This window comes from Belonocnema kinseyi, chromosome 2 (genome assembly GCF_010883055.1).
Source record: "Belonocnema kinseyi isolate 2016_QV_RU_SX_M_011 chromosome 2, B_treatae_v1, whole genome shotgun sequence".
NCBI lineage: Eukaryota > Metazoa > Arthropoda > Insecta > Hymenoptera > Cynipidae > Belonocnema > Belonocnema kinseyi.
In genome coordinates this window covers 36,259,023-36,280,329 of record NC_046658.1, presented here as the reverse complement: position 1 = coordinate 36,280,329, position 21,307 = coordinate 36,259,023, and the positions used below count along the sequence as shown (strand labels likewise).

At 31.0% G+C, this 21,307-nt stretch overlaps 1 protein-coding gene across 5 annotated transcripts in view; it reads left to right on the top strand.

Annotated features, from left to right (window-relative positions):
• LOC117168032 (ammonium transporter Rh type B-B) overlaps nt 1–21,307 on the top strand; it is a 264,431-nt gene that overhangs the window by 166,325 nt on the left and 76,799 nt on the right. For all 5 annotated transcript variants that reach the window (XM_033353362.1, XM_033353363.1, XM_033353361.1 and 2 more), the window contains one exon: nt 13,020–13,206. In XM_033353362.1, the coding sequence (XP_033209253.1) occupies nt 13,020–13,206 (187 nt within the window). The remainder of the gene's footprint in view (nt 1–13,019; nt 13,207–21,307) is intronic.

Here is a 21,307-nt window from a genome sequence, read left to right as displayed (position 1 = left end):
ATAATTATATTACATTATATCATGTTATGAAAGTCTTCCTTTTCTATTTTGATCTTCATTTCAAAGAAATTAAAGAAATTTGCAATTTAATGATATTTGAATAAAACATATTTTTTCTATCAAAGTACATTTTTTAATTGAAAACCTACTGTTGTATTTGAGGTTTGGAATTCATCTCGTTTGGATAAAAACTCAATTATTTAGTTGAAAAATTAATTATTTTGTTGAAAATGTAACTTTTTCGTAAAAAAGTCCTCATTTCTGTCAAAAACTACTGTTAAAATTTTTCTATTTTTATTTGAAGGTTCATCTCTTTTGTTGAAAATTTAACTATTCCTTTGAAAATATGTTTTATGTGTTGTTGAAAATAAATTTTTGAAACTGACAATTAATCTGTACCATTTTTTGTTTAAAAATTGACCTTTTTCAGTTAAAAATTTAACCTTTTTTTTAATTGATCTTTTTTAGTTAAAAGTTTAACTTTTTGGTTGAAAAATCATATATTTTGTTAAAAATTAGTCTTTCTTTGTAAAAATTAAGTTGTTTTATGGAAAAAGTATACTTTTTGGTAAAAAATTTAATTTTTCGGTTGAAATATCAAATATAAATTTTTTTTGTTGGAAAATCTATTATTTTAATGTAAATACAACTATATTGTTAAACATTAAAATCATAATTTTTGAGTGGGAAATTCGATTACGCACTTAAAGTTGAGCTACTTAGTAAGAAAATTAATTTTTTCTTGTTAAGGATTTATAATTATAGCTGAAAATTCAGCTATTTGCCTTTAAATGCATCTTTTGGGCGTTAGAAGTCAACAATTTGTTAGAAAGTTAAACTATTTGGTCGGCAATTAAAATTGTGGTTGAAAAATCATATTTTTTGTTTAAAAAATTCAACTTTTTCTAGATATTTCATCTTGTTGTCTTGGAAATGAAATATTTCGTTGAAAATTCATGTATTTTGTTTAAAATTAGTCTTTTTTGTAGATCATTAATTTTCTTGGTCGAAAATTCACATTTCCCCTTGAAAATTTAACAATTTTGTTAATAATTTATTTTGTTAAAAATTAAACTTTCTGCTTGAAAATTCATATATTCTGTTAATTACTTTTTTTTCCTAAAATTAAAAAAAACTGTAAAATAAAAAAATTGATTTAAAATCGTCCTGATTATTTTTATTTTTATTTTTAAAATCTTTTCAAATATTCACTTAAAATTAATTTTTCAAAATAAGAAATCATTTTCAATTTTCTTAGCAATCACAACAATTTTTGTTCTTCTTTTGAAATCTTTTACAATTCTCAAAAAGCTTAATTTTTTCAAAATCTGCAAAAATCTACATCGTGCTTCAAATTATTTGAAATAATTTTAAGTTTTAATTAATTTTGAACCTTTTTTTAAATTAAAATTGTAGCGTTCAAAATAAAAATTTAGCTCATTACAATTTTAACAATTCAAGGCCTTTTATTTCGAATCATTCTGTTCAAATTTGTATAATTTTTAATAGTTCTTTATAATGGCTTGTTTTAAATGAACGGTCAAATATTGCTAATAATTAACGAGTCGTTCTTTTTTTAATTAAAAAATTTCAAATTGAATGGGTTAAAAATATAATTTTTTTAGACAGAAATAATATTTGAAGTTATCATTGAAAATAATTTTAAAAAACTAATATCTATTAATTCTTTAATTTTGAACTGATTCAGAATTATTTTGTAAAATCAATTATTTTTATATATTTTTAATACCTTAAATTCAATTAAAAAAATTTTATTCCAAAATTCTTTCAATTTAAAAAATCATAATCGAAAAAGTTAAAAATTGATTTGAACATTTGAAAAAAAATTGAAATCGAACTTACTTTAAATTTGTAAATAATTTCTTTAAAAACAAGAAAGATGGAAAGATAATTGGATAGATTGGTCGGTGATTGGATAGATTTTCCTTATAAAAATTGTGGCCACCCTGAAAAAACGTGACTCATTTAAATAAATGATTCTAAAATATTTAAAAAATTTTAAATGCATTAGTCTTATTCAGAATTGAGATTCATTCTATCAGAAACATTCTCTTTTGCTTTTACTTTCGTTGATTTTAGGGAAAAAATCTAATTAACAAAATATATGAATTTTCAACCAAAAAGTTTACTTTTTAACAAAATTAATTAATTTTCTATCAAATAATTGGTGTTTTAACTAATACAAAGTGCAGGATAAAGTTTCAACCAAAAATGGAATAGTTCAATTTCCAGATAAAAACTGTGATAAAAAATTGGTTGTTAAATTTTCAAGGGAAAAGGTGAATTTTCGACCAAGAAGATTAAGGTTCTATAAAAAAAATAAAGATATTCCAACTCAATCAATATAAACGATTAATTTTTAATCAATCCTAGAATGGTTACATTTTCAGATAAAGAAAAATTATTTTTAACAGGAAAAATCAATTTTCAACAAAGTTGTTAAATTGTCAACCAATAAGATGAATTTTCGACCAAGAAAATTAATGATCTACAAAAAATGACAAATTTTTAACAAAATACATGAGTTTTTAACGAAATTATTTAATTTTAAAGTCAAAAAGACAAATTATCTACAAAAAGTTGAATTTTTCAAGCGAAAATATGAGTTTTGAATCAGAGTTAAACTTTTAACCAAATGGATAAATTTGTTAAATTTTCAGTTTAAAAAATGTATTTTCAACGAACGAGATGAACCTTCAAATAAAAAATAAATAAATTTGAACAAAGTGGTTGAACTTTTGATAGAAAAGTGGACATTTTACAAAATATTTACATTTTCAACAAAATAATTTATTTCTCAACAAAATAATTGAGTTTCTATCCAAACGAGACGAATTCCAAAATCGCCAATTTCTTTAATTTATTTTAAATGCGGATCAAGATATAAATAAGACTATTACAATATAACAAAATTATAATATAATCATTCATAGTATGTGCATATATTTATATATAATAGTATTAATATTTATATTAATATTAATATTTTATTTCAAAGGAGATAGAGATATAAATAGAACCGCCGAAGTGTTCCGACCGGCAATCGTGCACCTTCGAGTTTTCAAACTCAGAAGAGAAGACATGGGTTGCGCGCGCAACCGAGTCATGTACATCGTCTCCTACTTTATTGAGACGGACATAGACCTGTGATATCGAAATCGTGCGTTGTGGTTATGTAAAGTTTGATAAAAATTCATGTAAAATTAATTAACCTAATTTTCAAAATTCCAGTCTTAAAATATTCCATTTTTAACATTTGGACATTATCCTTTTTTAAAAATTTTAATATAAAATAATGTTCATTTCTGGATTCTCCAAATAAAATTAAAATTTGGAAATTTTCAATTAAGAAAAAGAAGAATTATATAACATTTAGAAATGTCTGGCTGCTACTTTAAACATCAGTACTTAGGAATTAAATATTTAAAACTTAAAAAATAAAACTAAACATTTAACCTAACAATTTTAATTGTTATACTTAAAAAATTAATTTTTAAGTCAAATTTTTAAATTTTGATGTATAAATAACAACTGAACACCCACTATTCTTGAATAAAATTTCAGTAAATTATGGATATATTTAGAAATTATGGAAAAATATAAAATTAATCAAAGATTTTTAATGATTTGAAATAATTTAAGTGAAGTATCTACGTGTACCGACAAAATCTGGCTATTTATACCCAAATTTTGGTGCTTATCGTTTACGGCCTAATTTAAAACAAAATATTGATTTTGGCAGATTTCGAACAAGAAATTTAGAATCTTTGTAAGAATTTTAAAACGCTTCAGAAGAATAAAAAACATTTCCTAGGAAAATTGAAAATGATTTTTTATTTTTAAAAATTAATTTTAAGAAAATGCATAAAATCATTTGGAAATACTTAGAAAATTATCAAACATGAATGTAAAAGATTTTAAGGAAATTTTTTATTTCGCAGAACTCTTTTTATTATAAATTCAAAGATTTAAGCGAGTTCAAGGAGTTAGACAAGGATGCGTAATGTCTTCATGGTTATTAATATTATTTATGGACAAGTGTTTAAGAAAGGCTCTTTTCGACGAAGAGAGTGCGGATCTTGAAACAGTAAGGGAACGTGGGTTAGCGTTCGCATATGATAAGGTTGTTATGGCAGAGTCAATCGAAGACTTACAAAGATTGTTGAATAAATTAGATGCACGCAGGAAGAGCATGGGCCTCAAAATTAACGCAAATAAAACAAAATTTATGGTGTTCGAAGGAAAAAGTGAGAAAACACTATACAATATTTTATTAAATGATGAGAGAATTGAACAAGTTGCTAAGTTTGTATACCTTGGTAGCTTATTTACTAGGGACGGGAAGATAGATGAGGAATTAGATAGATGTATAAACGAAGGTAAGAAGGTTATTGGTAGAGCAGGCCCCCTTATCAGAAGTAAAAATATATCAAATAAAGCTAAAATGGCAATACATAATTCTATATTTGTACTGACTGTACTATACGGTAGCGGGATATGGACTTATCAAGAAAAAGATAAGAGTAAAATTAACGCAATTGACATGAGATTCATGCGCATAATATGCGGGAAAACTCTGATGGACAAAGTAGTAAGGAGATCATTCTAAAAGAATGTGGTGTAGAAGAGACGCTAGTAGGCACATGGGAAAGAAATCGGTTAAGATGGTTCAGGCATGTTGAGAGATTGCCAAATGAACGACTAACGAAACAAGTGTATCAAGGAAAAGTAAATGGCAGCGTGCCCAGAGGTAGACCGCGGAAAGAATGGTTAGTATGTGTGAATGTGACTCTAGTTAGAAGAGACATAAGAAGTCACAAAAACGCGAGAACCTGCATGAGAAGATGCATGGACATACAAGAAGCTACTGAAGTATGCCAGGACAGGAAAGTATGGCGGCAAATACTTAATGAAAAGAGTGTCAGTAGAGTGAATGACGCCTGACACAAAAGACCTTGGCCACTAGTGGACCCAAGTGGGGAACCTTACATAACGACTTTGTGAGGATCTTCACTTGGGGTGATCGCTAAAGAGATCGATCATCAACCTGGGTCGGAGCAGTGTTGCGGAACGAACGTTTATTTACATAAATAACACGAGAATTCTGGATCAATCTGAAAACGCTCTATCCCTTCCATACACTACTCCTTTCCCCCCACCGAGTGAGTCACGCCCACCCCGAAAGAGAAATGGTTCAATGGTATAATAATAAAAAAAAATAATTAAGAAAACGTTGAAACGTACAAGGTAAGTTTGTTTCTCTGAATATTGTTCATAACTTTTAATTATATTAATTTTCCAAAGTTTTTTGTTACCGCTTTTGGAGCACTTATGCAGTTTTGGTCAAGTATAATATTTTTTAACTGAAAAGTCAATGCGAATCTTTTTTTTCATGAATGTAACTATCATGGATGGACTCCGTGGATCCTAAACATATACAATCTGTGCCTATATCAATTAAAAAAAAATAGACTTTTTTACATTTGGCGCTTTCTCCTCAAATAAGCACGTATGATTCAAAAATGCAGGCGATTCTCGATCTTGATTCATTTAGTGCGCATTCGTTCTTATTCGGCTTCGATAGTTAATGATCGGAAAACGCGCCGCGGGAGTCCGATATTATGATGCAATAAGTAGTGTAGATCGCACTGCTCACAGCTCTATTCAGATTGGTGTAACATAAGCGACTGGTTACTCTCGATAAACGACAGGCTCGTGGCGATACACGAACCTGTAGTGTATGAAGAAAAATGTCTATAAGCTAACCACTCGTGTATGTAAAATCACTCAGCGCTCCAGGATTTTCTGCGTGTAGACTGTAGCGTAACGAAAGATTCGACCTTTGGGGACTGAGTGTAAGAATGCGAGTAGAGTCGGAGGTGGATTATAGGAACGAAAGCAAGATCGAGTTATAAGGAAAGTAAGAAAAATAAACAGAGATTCTGATATACGTTTCAAAACGTAAGGCAGGCGTCGCAGAATCGTCGTTAGACATTTCATTAATGCAGCTTGAAACAGATAATGTAATATAATGATAAAGTAAAGTATCTTAGCCAAGACTTTCGCTGATAAACCAGGGATAACAGAGGAATAAATCTTTTTTTCTATTTTTTCATTTCACACATTTTATATGAATAGGTGGATTTAAAAATCTCCCATCAAAATATTTTAATTTAATTATTTTACATTTTAATAATGAAATGTTTTATTTAAATATGCATTTAACTTGTGATTTCTTTTCGGATTATAAAGCTCGAAAATTTAAGGGATTTATTATTTTTTGATATATTGAAAGTGGAAAATATTTAAAATTAATTTTCTAGTTTAAAAAAATGAAATTATTATAGTCATACAAATCTTATTTAGTGAAAATCTGGCAGTAAAAACAAAAGCAGCCAATAAAAATAATTTATTGGAACATAAGAGTTAAAAAAATTGTTTAAGACATAAACTACTTAAACCTATTAACATTCTTTTATTTTATTCCTGAAACAATATTTGTAGGCTTGCAGTATACGTAATTAGATAGCGAATAAAAAAAAATGTTTTAGGAGAGCGAAATAACATTCCGTAAGATCGAAATCAGTCTATAAAGACAAAAACAAAAATTACTACTGAACTGAAGTGTTTCTGAATTGTGCCCATAAAAGTTTGATTAAACAAAATTATCCAGTTCCGAGAAATACAACGTAGAAGTTTATAATCACACAGAGACAGGAACCTAAAATTGCAACCGGCATGGTTGATGATCGCGATTAAGAGTGCAGTTTTCATTTTTTTTTTAAATGACAACTTACTCCTTAGATGTTAAGTTGCTTAATTGGGAAAAAATGTGCTTGACGAGAAAAAGTTAACCACTTCCAAATAAATCATTCAAGAAATTGTCGTTTCAAGTTTCAGGGGTTTTGAAAATTATTTTCAAACAACGACTGAAAATATTTTTCAATTTTAAAACATAATAAAAAATTGCTCTCGAAATATGAGGAGGCTGGATAAGAATAAAAAAGAGTTTATAGAAAAAGCTTATTCTCTCTCCGGGAAAATAAAGATTTAGTGTGAAGGATCGCACTGTGACAGTTATAAAAGTTATAAAAGTGGCTTTTAGTAGAAATTGAAGATTCAAGATTTTAGGTTAGAATTTGATTATAATATAAAATACAAATTTCACGAATGAAAAAAAGACGTTGCTTACAGGTGCAATCGAGAATGGCGCTGCCTGTCGGCGGTAATGTAGCGCTACTGCGCTTGCGTGATATTTCAAGTAGCTTTCTGGTATAGAGTCCCAGAAGGCTCGCGGACTCAACGCTATTTGATAATACAAGCGTCCCTAAGTGCCTCGTAGGCACACACACTCCCTCCACCACCGGGGTAGCGACGGACTATTTTCTTATAATAAAAAACGCTTTTTCTTCAATTTTACTAAAAATAATAAATTGTTTAGTATTATATTCAGTAAAATCTACATTTTCCAGTCCATCTCACTTAAACCCACACGCCATCTACCAAAACCCTTGGTAACCCCCCCCCCCCCCCCCCCCCCCCAAGTTGGGGTAGCAACCACTACTTTTGTCATACATGGTTCGTGCGCCCCTGGTGCCTCGAATATTTGACATTGCGCGACACATCTTATTTCGACTATAATCTTAACTATACGGTAGCGTCTAACGAGGATTTCCTAAATAAGGTGCCTTTTACCAATAGTACCATAATAATCTGAAATGTGATACAGCATTCTTCATAAAAATATTTTTCTTTTTTTCTCCGTGTAAATAGAAAGTGCGTGAGAGAAAGAGAGAGAGAGAGAGAGAATAAACGCCGATGGCATTTGCATGACCCAATGTGCACCAGGGGGAAGTTGCGCGTTCGGACTTTGCACATCATTTAGCCCTAAAAAGGGCCGATTTTTACTTGTGGCTTTGCGTTATTTTGTGTAATGTCTAGGTTTTTTCATAGGCATATGCACGTACGGATGTACACATCTATTGGCATGATATTTTATCAGCATAATCCTTTTACTCGCCGACTACTTTAATATTATTATTTTGCTCAAGTACTTGTTGCAGGCTGTCAGTTGCGTCTAACGCTGTATTTAATAAGGAGTCATTGGCGTACTTAATGTTTTCTTGATCTCGCGCATAGCCCAAAAACCATAAAATACTTGTTACATGGGCACAGGTGCCCACAGTCCTAGCCCCAGACTGACATGTGCAATAATACCCGCTGACAAGATCATGAGCATCATCATCACCATCATTTATGCCATTTCCATCAATATTCCTGTATGCAATAAAGGTTTGATGTCCTGCAGCATTTCTAAACGTAGAATATATCCTGATTCTCAGGAAGCCTTGTCATTAACATTATCATCCAGTTCAAGTTCTTCATCATTTTCTCTTATTGGTTTATCTTGCACGTAACACGGGGCAAGATTTACTTGATAAACACCTATTGTCAAGTTGTTTAATTCTGCGCAGCCGCACTGTAATTACACTGCTTCCGCGGTTGCACTGGGTCGAAAATATTCACGTACAGTGTTCTTCGTCTTCAATCATTTTAAAAATTTTCAAAAAATTCACGAATACTTTTCAATCCTTCTAGAATGTGGACCTATGCTCTAATGCAAATATTAAAGCGATTCAAACTGCACACTGTAATGGATAGGCTCTGTAATTATTTCCGATCTCCCAGAAGGATGTGATAGTCTTATTTTTTGTGAAAATCGCGATATTTTTAGGCAATTTTTTTGTTGGAAAACAAGTGACAGAAAGCAGCGGGGGGGGGGGCTTTTTTTGTCTTACTGCCGACCGCTGGTACCTTTCTTCAACTCGTGGTTCTGAATCCTTGGATGGCACATGGCTACGGTTCGAAGAAAGGGACCAGCGGTCGGCAGTAAAAAAGGACCCCCTTGCTTTTTGTCACTTGTTTTCCAACCAAAAAAATGTCTAAAATATCACGATTTTCACAAAAAATAAGATTATCACAACAGTTTTCCTCATACTCATGAATTTCTTCAAAATTTTCCCATCGCCCCTTGTATAAGAAGTAATGCTCCAAACTTGACTGTTCTTAAATGTACTCGAAAATCCTTACTTTTTTTACATTTTTCAGTCCGCTAAGCGCAAAATTTCTTTTACATAAACGTCTTCAAGCTCATTTACGTAGAATACTCTTAGCTTTTACATGACTGTTTTTTTGTTGCGCTAGGCTTTTTTTTACTGAGCTGCTAAGCTTCATGATTTTCTCGCCGATAGTAAATTCATTCTATTTCATTGCTGGTATATATACATGAGGTTTGGTTTGACTACCCGATTTTTATTGCTTATGGAGACAGACGTGCATGCGCGAGCGAGATACGCCTGTTTGTTGCTAAACGAAATCAGTTTAAAGATACCTCAATTAGACAAATGTTTAATAGAAATACGCAAATTATATAATGATAATACGTACTCTCTAAATATAAATCAGTGAAAAATTCACTGATTGAAATAGAAGTTAGACATTTCACTGATTAATCAGTGATTTCGGACTTATTCACTAATCAGGTCAGTAACACCAGAGTAAATCATGTGAAGCATAACCTCTAAATTTTTAAGTTAAGCGTTGTTGTTACTATTTTACTTAAGTAGCCAGAAAAATTCCTTAATGAAATACATTTTTTAACTTTCAGGCTGTAAGTCTGCTAAATTAACTACGGGATAAATATACTCTTACTCGTATGGGAAGTACTTACTAAACGGGTTTGTACATGGCAGTCCAATCTTGAAATTGAAATAATATCTGAGATTGCTTGTCATTTAAAAGCATCTGAACTATTCAGCTCTTTAATATTTAATCAGATTTATGGATTTGAAGTTTTTGCTATGATTCTTTGATTGAATATACTAAAACATTATTTTATTATGATTGCTAAATTGATATGGTGCACTGCTGCCAACCCTCAAAAGTGGTTATTTCACTAAATCAACAAGTAACCTTTCACTGATATTTCAATAAGTGCATTACCTACTCTTCATGGTTGAAGTACATGTGTTATATTATGAATGTACTCGTCATTTTTTAACGTACGATCGTATGGTTAAAAAAACTGTACTATTTCTATCAGTGTGGCTATAAGTACAAAACTTAACGCTGATAAAATGATGGAGATTATTCGCTACACGAATATCGAAGTAGTGAAATTATATACGCGCATATCACGTATGTTGAACATGTGTAAAAATACATAAATATGCTGAGACACTTGCGGAGAAAATGCAGAAGACGGTCTTCCCAGGATCGCTCCGTGTATTCAGAGGGCACGAGGCTTTTGCCAGATCGTCGGTTACTAATATACCACACACACAGCCTCACACACAAGCGCGCATGTGTGTGTGTGTGTCCATTGCTGTAATCATTGCTTTTTTTCTTTATTATTTCTACAAATTGTGGGTTATGGAAGGTCTCATTAAAGACACATCATTAATTACAAAACCTTGTTTTTACTGTGCATTTTTCCTAATATTATGGTGTTCGAGCAACCGGCATATTTACTTGATAGGAATTCGGACCAAGTGATTCTCCCTTTGATGAGAAATTTAATTACTTTGACTTTCAAAAATAATAATATACAAGACATTGGCCCGGTTCAAAACAAATTAGCTTTTTTTTAAATCTCGGTACGGTCATTTTTCAATGAGATATTGAACTTTAAAAAAAGGACCGTTTTGTCTTCGAGCGACGATATCTCAGCAATCAATTACGATCATTTTTTACTAAGATACAGCCTTCTGAAAAATCACTAAAAATTTGGAAATTCTTGGGCTGACGGTGGGTGGGAATTAACTCAGTATAGGCTGCTCCGCGATGCATATCGGATCCCGCGAATGCCGATGACAGTCATTCTCTCTTTCTCTTTATATATACATACATGCATATATACATACATACGAACATACATACATACATACATACATACATACATATATATATATATATATATATATATATACACATGCGTATGCTCTTGTGTGTGCGCGCGCATGCGTGTGTGTTGAATTTTCTAAAACTGCGATTTTCGGACAACCGTCTTCATTGCACACCCGAGGCAGGACATCGTTCTCTAGAATTTTGAGAAGCGAAGGAGAAAGAAAAGGAGGAGAGGTATCGATACCTAAGAACGGAGCTGTGGTGCCGTAACCAGAATTTTCGGTTAAAATAATTGTCCTTGTGAAAATTCATGAAAACTTTGTTAATTCTATATATTACTGGGAATAATAACTCAGTTATTGTAACGTTTATTTCGTATAATATGCTAAGAAGATAAGTGGCAGAATTGATTTGAATTTCAAAGTCAGCTCTACAAAGATGATGTTTGACCTGGCGCTTTCTAAAATACACTGAGATGATTATCACTGATTCAAAATATTCTTTCAGACTCTTCAGACTAAAGTTTAGTAGTGATTTTGTGCTAGTTCGCTTGGTACCGAACTTATGTTGTAAACAGTTGACAAAGAAAATACTCGTGTTAATGAAAAGGAAAAAATTAGATTAGTCCTGCGGATGATAGTTTTCTATTTACTGTGCATCTTTGGATAAAATATAAACATTGCTTACTTTATTCAATAAAAAAAAAATTAGTCATAAAAAATAAACTAAGTTTCACTGTACTGACTATATAAAGTTTTATCGTCTTTTTCATTATTTTTGAAATAAAAGAAATAAATTTTTTGAAAAACATAAAATTTTGAAAAGGAACTGGGAAAGAAATCAAGATTGTTGTAAAAGTATGGTGGCTGGTCTTGCATCGGGAATTGCCCTATTGTTCGTCGAAGGTTTTCTTCTTTGTGGCTTTCTGGCCATGTTCGATTATGCTCCTGAAGCAAACGCCGGCAATACACAGAACAGTTTTACACCTTATTTAAATGGAGAACCGAGCGCGTTGCCGGTCACGTACATCCGTAAGTCTCTTTTCAGCTGGACTCTGAACAGTTTCAAAGGCAGAGAGTATATTTTACATTTTCAGATGCAGAGGACTTTATTATAGCCTATGAATTTATAGACCTAGTTTACCGTGTTTCATTATACTTTTTTGAATTTCCGCACAGAAAATATACATTATGTTACAAATATTTATTTTAATACTTTCTGATAAACTTTATATTTGGCAGTTACATGGATGAAATGCCAACAAGTGGCCACCCAATTTTTTTAAATCGTTTCATTATTTTAAAAATTTTATTTTTTAGTTTCATATAGTTTATAAAAAAGGCAGTTTTTATAACCAACATGGCTTAGAAGGTAAAAATACTGGTTCAATGATATCCAATTGTAGTGAGTAAAATACAATTTATATGGGAAAGAATAATTCATAACCAAAGAATAGTTTAATAATATATGTGGTTAAAATACATTGGAACCGTTCTAAATGAAAACGAATGAAAAAAGTTGTGAATTTGTATTTTTAATACGTATTATTAAAAGAGCTTTCCCTATTGACTCTAAACCTTCATTTCATACTAAAAAAATTAGTTGCTTGTATGCGAACAGAAATTCAAATAGCGATTAAGGGTTTTAATTGAAGATCTGCAAGTTTTAAAATTAAAAAGTGTAAATTGGAAATCTTAACATTAAAACTTAGAGTTTCGTTTGTTAATTTTTAAGGTTTTCAATTTTTTATGGCTAAAATTTCATAATTTTTAATTATTTAGTTTCGATTTGAAAATTTTATATTTTAAACGTTTTAACCTTTATGATTCATTTTCATTTTTTTAAATATTAAAAATCATGCGATTAGAACGCACGCTCGTTCGTTCTGCATAAGCCGATAAGAAAAGGGATTGACGAGGGAAAGATTTTCACTCTTTGCTTTTTTCATGGGCATCCCTTAATCAAAATTTCTTTAATCTTTCATGGTTCATACTTAATATTATTGTTTAATTTTAATTTTGGGAAGAGCAATTGTTAATAGGATTCCAGCAACATTAATACATTTGTATCTGAATTTATATGATATTTTGTAGTGTACCAAGATGTTCACGTGATGATATGGATTGGTTTCGGTTTCTTAATGACGTTTCTGCGAAGATATGGACAAAGTGCAATTGGACTGACTTTCCTGATCGGTGCAGTTTTAGTCCAAGTTGCATTATTATGCGATGGTGTTTTAAATATTGGGAAGAATGGCCAGGCACCTTTATCTCTTCAAGGGTGAGTAATTCGTTACGACTTATATTTCATATTTAACACATTAAAGGTTTACTCGATAAAATTAAACAAAGCGTATTGTATGAAGATGAAATATTTTTCTAGTAATAAAATTTGTACAAACAAAAGCTAAAATATTGATTTAGAACATTATTATAAGTACATCATTTATCCACTTTCTTTTTTAGTTGACAAAATTAAAACTGTTAAAGTGAAATGCACACACATCAAGATGAAAGTATTAAGCAGATATAGATTTTAATTAATCGTGTTGAATAATCAACTTAGTAACAGATATAGACCGTAAATGCGGCGCTGTTTTTCATTGCAATTGAGTAATAAACCGAACTCGTCCGGAAGTTCGTGTAACAACGTATCGCGTATAAGAGTGTATTACTCCATATGGCCTATAGTACGTAATTTACTACTATATCAGATTCACAAAACAAACAAAAGATAAAAGTTACGTCGATTCCAGGTGAAAGATTCACCGCAATAAAAATTAGCCATTCCAGTTAAAGTTGACACAAATCTAACATAATTTCCGATTTTTAACCTTTCCTGGATAATCTTTCTCCTCATAATCGCTCCATTTGTATTCGAAATATAGCGAGAATTACGACGATAGCGCTATCTACCGTCGTTTAACTTCATTAAATTTGAAAGAAATGGCGATTCTCATCTGTCAGTTACTTTTTTCTAAGTGGTATTATATCAATTCTAATTCGTCTAAAATAGTCTAATCTACTTCGGAGGATATTTATCAGTAAGAACAATGACTTATTTGTGTTTTCTGTTCCTGATTCTAATTATGTTTTACCGAAATTCGCTCACTTCAGCGTGACACAGTAGACGAGATTAGAATTACTCTCCTAGCCTCCGTGAAAATTTCGCCGAAATATGTTTCATTCTTATCCATTACAAGACTTCCATGCAACAAATTATAACTTTTTTTCTGTGTTGTTTTGAATGTGGTGTGCCGTTTGCATAGCTTGAATTCATTCATACTTTGCAGTTGTCCTATTGCTGCTAAGGTCGCCGTAGTAGAAGACAAGTTTTATTCCATCGCATGATAAACTTTGCCAAATAGTATGTCCCGGGTGAAAATTTCCTCTTTATGCCTAAACTAAATATTGGCTCTCACGAGGCCGCAGCCAGATTTCCTAGTTGGAAGAATCTAGGCTTTCACTATGCTGGCCCTCGACAGGTTATTGTCGTGTGCTGCTTGACTTAAATTATTTATGTACTCACTTTTTAGCACTATATTTTTTAATTAAACTAGATAAAAAGCTTTATTCATAAAGATATTTTTAAGAAATAATTTTTATCAATTAATTATTTTCTCAAGGGGACCTTTTAAAGCCCTCAACAGTTAAAACGGGTTATACAGCTTTGAGTGCAAAAAACATTTGCTTTAAGAATTTGAAAAGAATTTTTTCTTAAGATCGATTTAATTTGTAATCATGTCAGTACGTTCCAAAATCATATATAACAAATTGAGCTTCAAAAACCTTTTTTCCTCATTTCTAAAGTATCGGATGAATGCCGTCAAGCATTTATGATACCGCACTCAGCATGGCATCGTAGCTATGAGGATTAGGCGCTCGACTTATAAGCCTGCAGTGCGTGCGTTCGATTGTCGGCGCTTGCGGATATTTTAATAAACTGAGTTTGTCTTTAGTTATTAGAAATAAGTCTTCTCTAGTCAAATTTAACAATAAGTTTAGTTTTAGAATAACGTGCGGAGTATAGTTAATAATCGAATGTCAATAAGAATATGTGAAAAAGGAGGAGTGTTTGTCAGAGGCTACAGAAAGGTGTAAGATATTTAGATTAAACTTTTGCAAAGAAAATGTATTTTACTATTGGATTAATATTTTTCTTCTTTGAATCAAAAGTTTATGGTGATAGATTATGGCAATGTGCTCGTTAAACTTTAATACTACTGCAACCATAGCATCCCACTTCAGAATTTAAAGCATAATCAATTTTCTACTAATTTAATAATATTTTATTTGAATCCACAAAATAAGAAATGATAGCATATGCATCTGACCGAGCGCGAAGATACCGTTTGATGTTTTAAATCAATATTTTATTGATTCGGAAGTTTTTTTTTCTCAGTGTGTGAGGGACTATCTAGATTCTATAAAGACCCCTTTAATAGGCCCTCGTTGGGTTGCCTATTGATGAACTCGCTCGCTAACCGTGACGCTTTCGCTTGCGCCCGCGATAGATTACCACTTTAGGGCCTCAATAGAAAATAGGAAATCTAGACAAGCCTCTTAAGAACCAAATTATAATTTCCACCCGGGGTAAACTTTAACAGTGGGAAATTTTACATGCCAAAGAATTTAACTTCAGTTTTTTTTTATGGTACACGGTAAAAAAAATTGAGCTGTGACAGGGATATTATTCCTTATTATAGCCAAACATTTAGCTGAAAACGAACGAAGGAATTTAGAAAGATCCCTGGATCAGCGAAAATGAATATCCTTGACCATTTTCCATATACCAGGGATATCGTATTGTCAAACCCCTAATAAGTATAGCTATAATAGGGATATTAAGAATAGGTGTTTGAAGCAATTATCGGAAGAGTACCGGTGCATTATGGGAGCAGCGAAATAAAATGGCGACGGTCTAATCGGGAGCAGTGACAGTTGAGATTTAATTTGGACAATTAAACGCCTTTTTACCACTTAAAATGTGCGCGAATGTTAATATTAAATGAAGTTTATGATGCAGTAATAATAATTTACATTTGTTTTGATTGTAGGCGATAACTATATTGAAATATCAAGAAACGCGATAAAAACAACAAACTTGACCTCCAAATGCATTACACGGATTTCAGGGAAATTCATTTTCGCGATACCAGACGAAAAATTGGCTACTGTAAGTTAATATATTTCGATAACAACTAAATTTTTTTCTAACTTGAAGATAATACAATTATACATAATCTGTCGAAAATAATAAACTTTCGAACTTAGCAATTTTGTCCAGATTCCTAATTTTCGAGAACAATTTACATAAAGTAACTAAATGTGTAACTCTTCTAACTAAACGTTTTACCTAATCCAAGCGTACACTTTCTTTGAGTTTAATATATTCTCGATTCACTCGTTCGCCTCAAGAATTTTTTTTCCGTGTATCATGAACATCTAAAGACATAGATTCGAATCCTAGAGAAGCTAGATAGGATTTTTTCGCAGCCTAAAAATAAATAATATGTGACTTTGATAATAAACAATAAATGCACATTGCCTAGTACAATTATGAGTCTATAATACTCCAAAACATAGTCCATACTCTCCGAAACAGATACAAACGTCTCATCCGGCAGATTTGGTCTTCCGAATTGTCGGCGAGGAACAAAGTATCTGCAACGAACATGCTTTCCGTGCCGGTAGTACTCTATTCATTTGGAGTGGTTCCGTGGATGATGAACGAGCTCAGTTCCCTTGATATCGAGACACGAAAGGTGATGCACATGAACAAAAGAATGCATCTTAAGTCTTCTGTTACGTGACTCTAAATCTGGCGCCGTCAACGTGGTCACGGAATATTTAGTCTTAAATGTCTTCACAACAGGATTATTCTAGGTATAGCACATAGAGTCGTAAATGGAAAAGAACTTCTTCTTAAAATGGCCAGGAAGCACGAAGAAGTGGGCCAAGGAGCGTTTTTGTACAAGTCGGCAGAGGAGGCTGCTGAAACACTCGGACTTAATTTCAGTGTTAGAGGGGAGCCAACTGCATCAAATCGTATCTATCTAGAGTACTCACTCCTGAAAGCCCGGATTAAGAAAGGACTGGATAGAACTTCCGTGAACAGCTCCTCGATAAGAGGATGCACGGCATCTTCCACAAAAATGTGGAGAATCAGTCAATGTTTTGTGAGCGAACTTTTGCTTTCCTCAAATTGTCCGGATTGAAGTCTGGCGCGGAGGGTTTCATTTTTGCATGTCAAGACGGTGTCATTTCCACCTTAACATACAGACGCCAAATTTTGAGCCAAGACATTCCCGATAATAGCTGCAGGGCACAATGCAGCACTAAGAGTACTTTATTACCATCTATGTAACTCTTACGGCATTAATCTTAATATTGCTCCTCTAAATGCTCCTAGGGAAATAGAATCAATTGTCGAGAATGAGAAGTGCCGCAAATACTGGAACGTTATATTCTCGACAAGTGTTTCTGTTGTACACTCGAGGCCTGACATAGTTCTCCTTGACTTCGAGAAGCGAACCATGCTCGTTATTAAATTTTTGCGACACTAGCTGACAAGAACATCATAGGTAAGGAGAATGAAAAGAAAGAAAGGTATAGAGACCTTATAAAGGAATTCCGACGATTGTACCCGGAATATTCTGTTAAACTAATCGTCCTTATCATCGGCGCTCATGGAGGTGACAAGCTTTCATTGGCTAATAGCCTTAAAAGCATCCCTGCGTCTTAACAATATGCTAAAACACTCACAGGAAAAATGCAGAAGGTGAAACGAATGGAGAAACACTAAGGGTTTTCTGACATACAAAATTTGTCTTTATTCAAAACAGCCTAACCTAACTTATTCAACCATTTATTAATTCTAGACCGTAGTCTAAATGATATTTTCTGATAAAAATGATTCTCTAAATATTGACAACGAAGCGCTACACTGAGATTTACCTCTTATGCATTTATTTCCAAGGAGTATTCAATTCCTAAGCTTTTTGGTAGAAGATTAAAATTAAATGTCACACGACAAACTCAAGGAATTTTTTTTTTACGTATACCTTGTCTCAAATATTTCAACAAAATACAGGATATTTAATAAAATGAGAATATAATATGCGCGTACGCGCTATTCAAAATCAAATATAATTCTAATTTTAGAAATCAATCTCTAAGAAAATACAAGAACACTGTCTTAAATTCTTGTGCCTCTCATTCAGTAGAGGTAATGATGAATAATAATAGTTTTAACCTTCAACAGGTGCCGTATTAAGCTAATGACCTGACGCGTAGGCGACGTAAATAGTCCCTAAACACAGAGGGGTGCGGGCGTCGCACGAGCGTTGACACTTATCGCAGGCAATTTATTTCGAAGCAGTGTCTCCAGAACGTGGGATTTTTCGGCCCCCACCACACTCCCATCTGGGAGCGACTCATTCAATTTCTGTAAAATGCTGCGAAGTCCAGCCTCGTGTAAAGCCGAAAATGCACGAGCAGGAACCCGAGCTCTCCCGACTTCACGAATGACGATCTAGTTGCTCCTAAATTTATTCAGGTTTTAAAATCCCGAGTTACTTTAGAACCACCAGGCTTATTGCGAAGAGACAAACATAATGGACTTTATGTAAATAGATACAGAGACAAGACTTCTGGGTCTAAAATGTTTCAAATTTTGTTCTGCATGCCTTAGTCATATTTTTAGTAAACAATTGATTTTTAACAAATAAAAAACAAATTTTCTACAAAATAGTTAAATTTTTAAACTAAGAAATTACTTTAAAAAATACATTTTTTAACTTAAACATTGTAGTTTATACTGAAGGTTGCAATTGAAAAAATTACATTTTATACCCAAATAAATGCGAATTTTTAACAAAAGAAATCAATTTTTATCTAAAAGAAATGAATTTTTAAAGAAGAATAATTCAACGAAAAATTAAATAGATAAATTTTCAGTTGAAAAATAATTATCAACGCCAAAAAATAAAAGTTTCAACAAAATGTTTAAATTTCCAAGCAAAAAATGAAATTTGCAAACAAATAATTTAATTTTCAACCCAATAACTTTCTACCGAAAACAAAAATTCAAAATTTTCAAAATCAATTTTAAAACAACAAAAATTTTTGTTAACAAAGCAGATAAATCTCCAAAAAAATAGATGATCCTTCAACCATTTTATACCAAAATAAAAGAAGTTTCACCAAAAAATGCATTTTCATCCAAAGAAATGAATTCTTGCTTAAAATAGATGAATTTTTAAACAAGGAGAATAATTTTCTACCAAAAAAGAAGAATTTTTGACTGAGAAAGGTCAATTTCCTACTAATAAAATTCAACCAAAAATTATACAGTTACATTTTTAGTATAAGAAAATGTTTTTTCAACGATAAAAAAATCGAATTTTCAACAATACAGTTAAATTATCAACCAGAATAGTTATTTTAAAAAATTTAATTCCAAAATAGTTTAATTTTCGATGGAAGGAATGAATTTTCAACTGAAAAATGTGTTTAAAAAATACACACACACAATCAGACTTGCAACAGAATAGTTCAATTTATAAACATATAATTGGATTTTTAATTAAAAAATTATTTTTCAACTAAAAATGGAATGGAATGAATTCTGAGAGAAAATAAAAAAAAATCACAATTTTTTAACATTATTTCGTAATTTTGCCATATTATATAATTTTAGAAAAATATAAGGTATTTAATTCTTATTAAGCCTTCTTGCGCAATTTTGTTGTACCATTTTTTTGTTATGTTTATGTTGGTTTGTAAAATTTGCTTTCAAATTTGAGTAAGTTTACAATATATTTAAAAATTTTGAAACTATTAAAAAATAACTAAAACTTGCAAGAAAATCAGGAAAAAATTGAATAATTCTTAAAGATTAGAAGATTAGAAGAAGGTCTGAAAATATTTAAAAAAAGAATTATTTTTCTAATAATCGTTTAAAAGTTTTTAATCATTTTTATCAACAAAAAAAATGTACTTTACAAAAAATTTTAAAAGATTTTGAAACTCATCAAACGATTTCCTAAAATTTAAAAGAAGATTGTAGAAGATTTTAAAGCAAAATGTTTTAATTTTGTAAGATTAAAGATTTTAAAAAACGTAAATAAACCAGTAAATTCAAGGGATATTTAGAAGAATGGAAGAGATTCAAATCTGATTTTAAAATTAAATTTTTTAGAAATGTAGATTTTCAAAGAGTTCAAAAAAATTAATTTAAGAAGCTTTAATGGAATTCCGAAAGTTTTTAAGGAGATGAAATTATTTTTCTTAAAATTCTGTGAAAAAATTTATAAGATTATATAAGTCAAGTTGTTTACATCTTGAATGCTTTTTTAAAATTTTAAGAAAAATTTAATAAGTTAAAAATATTTGTTTGGAATTTATTTTGTTTTAAACGTATTAGAAATATTTTTAAACTTGCAAAAATTTTCGAAAATTTATCAAATATTCGTTGATATCTTCCAAACCTCTAAATGTCCTAAACATCTTTTAAAAAGACTCGAATTTTTTTAAATCCAATAAAATAAAAAAATTTAAAGTCCTCTAGGTTCTTTTTTGATACTTCTCTTTTCATGCTATTTTAGGCTACACTCTCAATTTTAAGGATTTAAAGAAAAAAAGCCAAAAAGTTATTAACTTGACCTCATTCAAAAGACTAATCATTTGACTAAAATGTTGTAAAATTTTCCTTTGAATGTGGTGTGGAAAAGAATTTTATTAAAAAATGTGTGGAATTTTCTGAACAGAAAACTGCATGAATTTCTGAACTGAAAAAATGAGCTGAAATGAGCTGAAAAACGATAAGAGAAATATCAATTTTTCAACTTAAACTATAATTTCAAAGGCGATTCTTCATAAGTATTTTACCAACTAAGGGATATATTTTTATAATTTTATTCCTGAACAGTTTTTATTTGAAATTTTTGGAATTTGGAATTTCACGACGGTTTTTTGTACCATGTATGACTCTCGGCCAGAATAAAAGAAAAATAATTTTAAAATATGTTAATTAGTTATTAAAATACTACCAAGACTTACCTTTACAATTTTTTCTCTTTTTATAATCATGAGATATTTCTTCATAAAATAAATTTTATTGGGTTTATTTTACAATTATTTACAATCAATTTCCAATTACAATTATTTTACACTTAAAATAAAATTGTAAAAGCTAAATTTTGTAATGTTGAGATAAGTAGTTTAAGGCATTAAAGATTTTGTAAAGATTTCATATACAAGAAAATAAGTATTGTCAGTTGTCCATTAGGGATTTCCCGCTTATTATGCGCATGAATCTCATGTCAATTGCGTTAATTTTACTCTTATCTTTTTCTTGATAAGTCCATGTCTCCCTACCG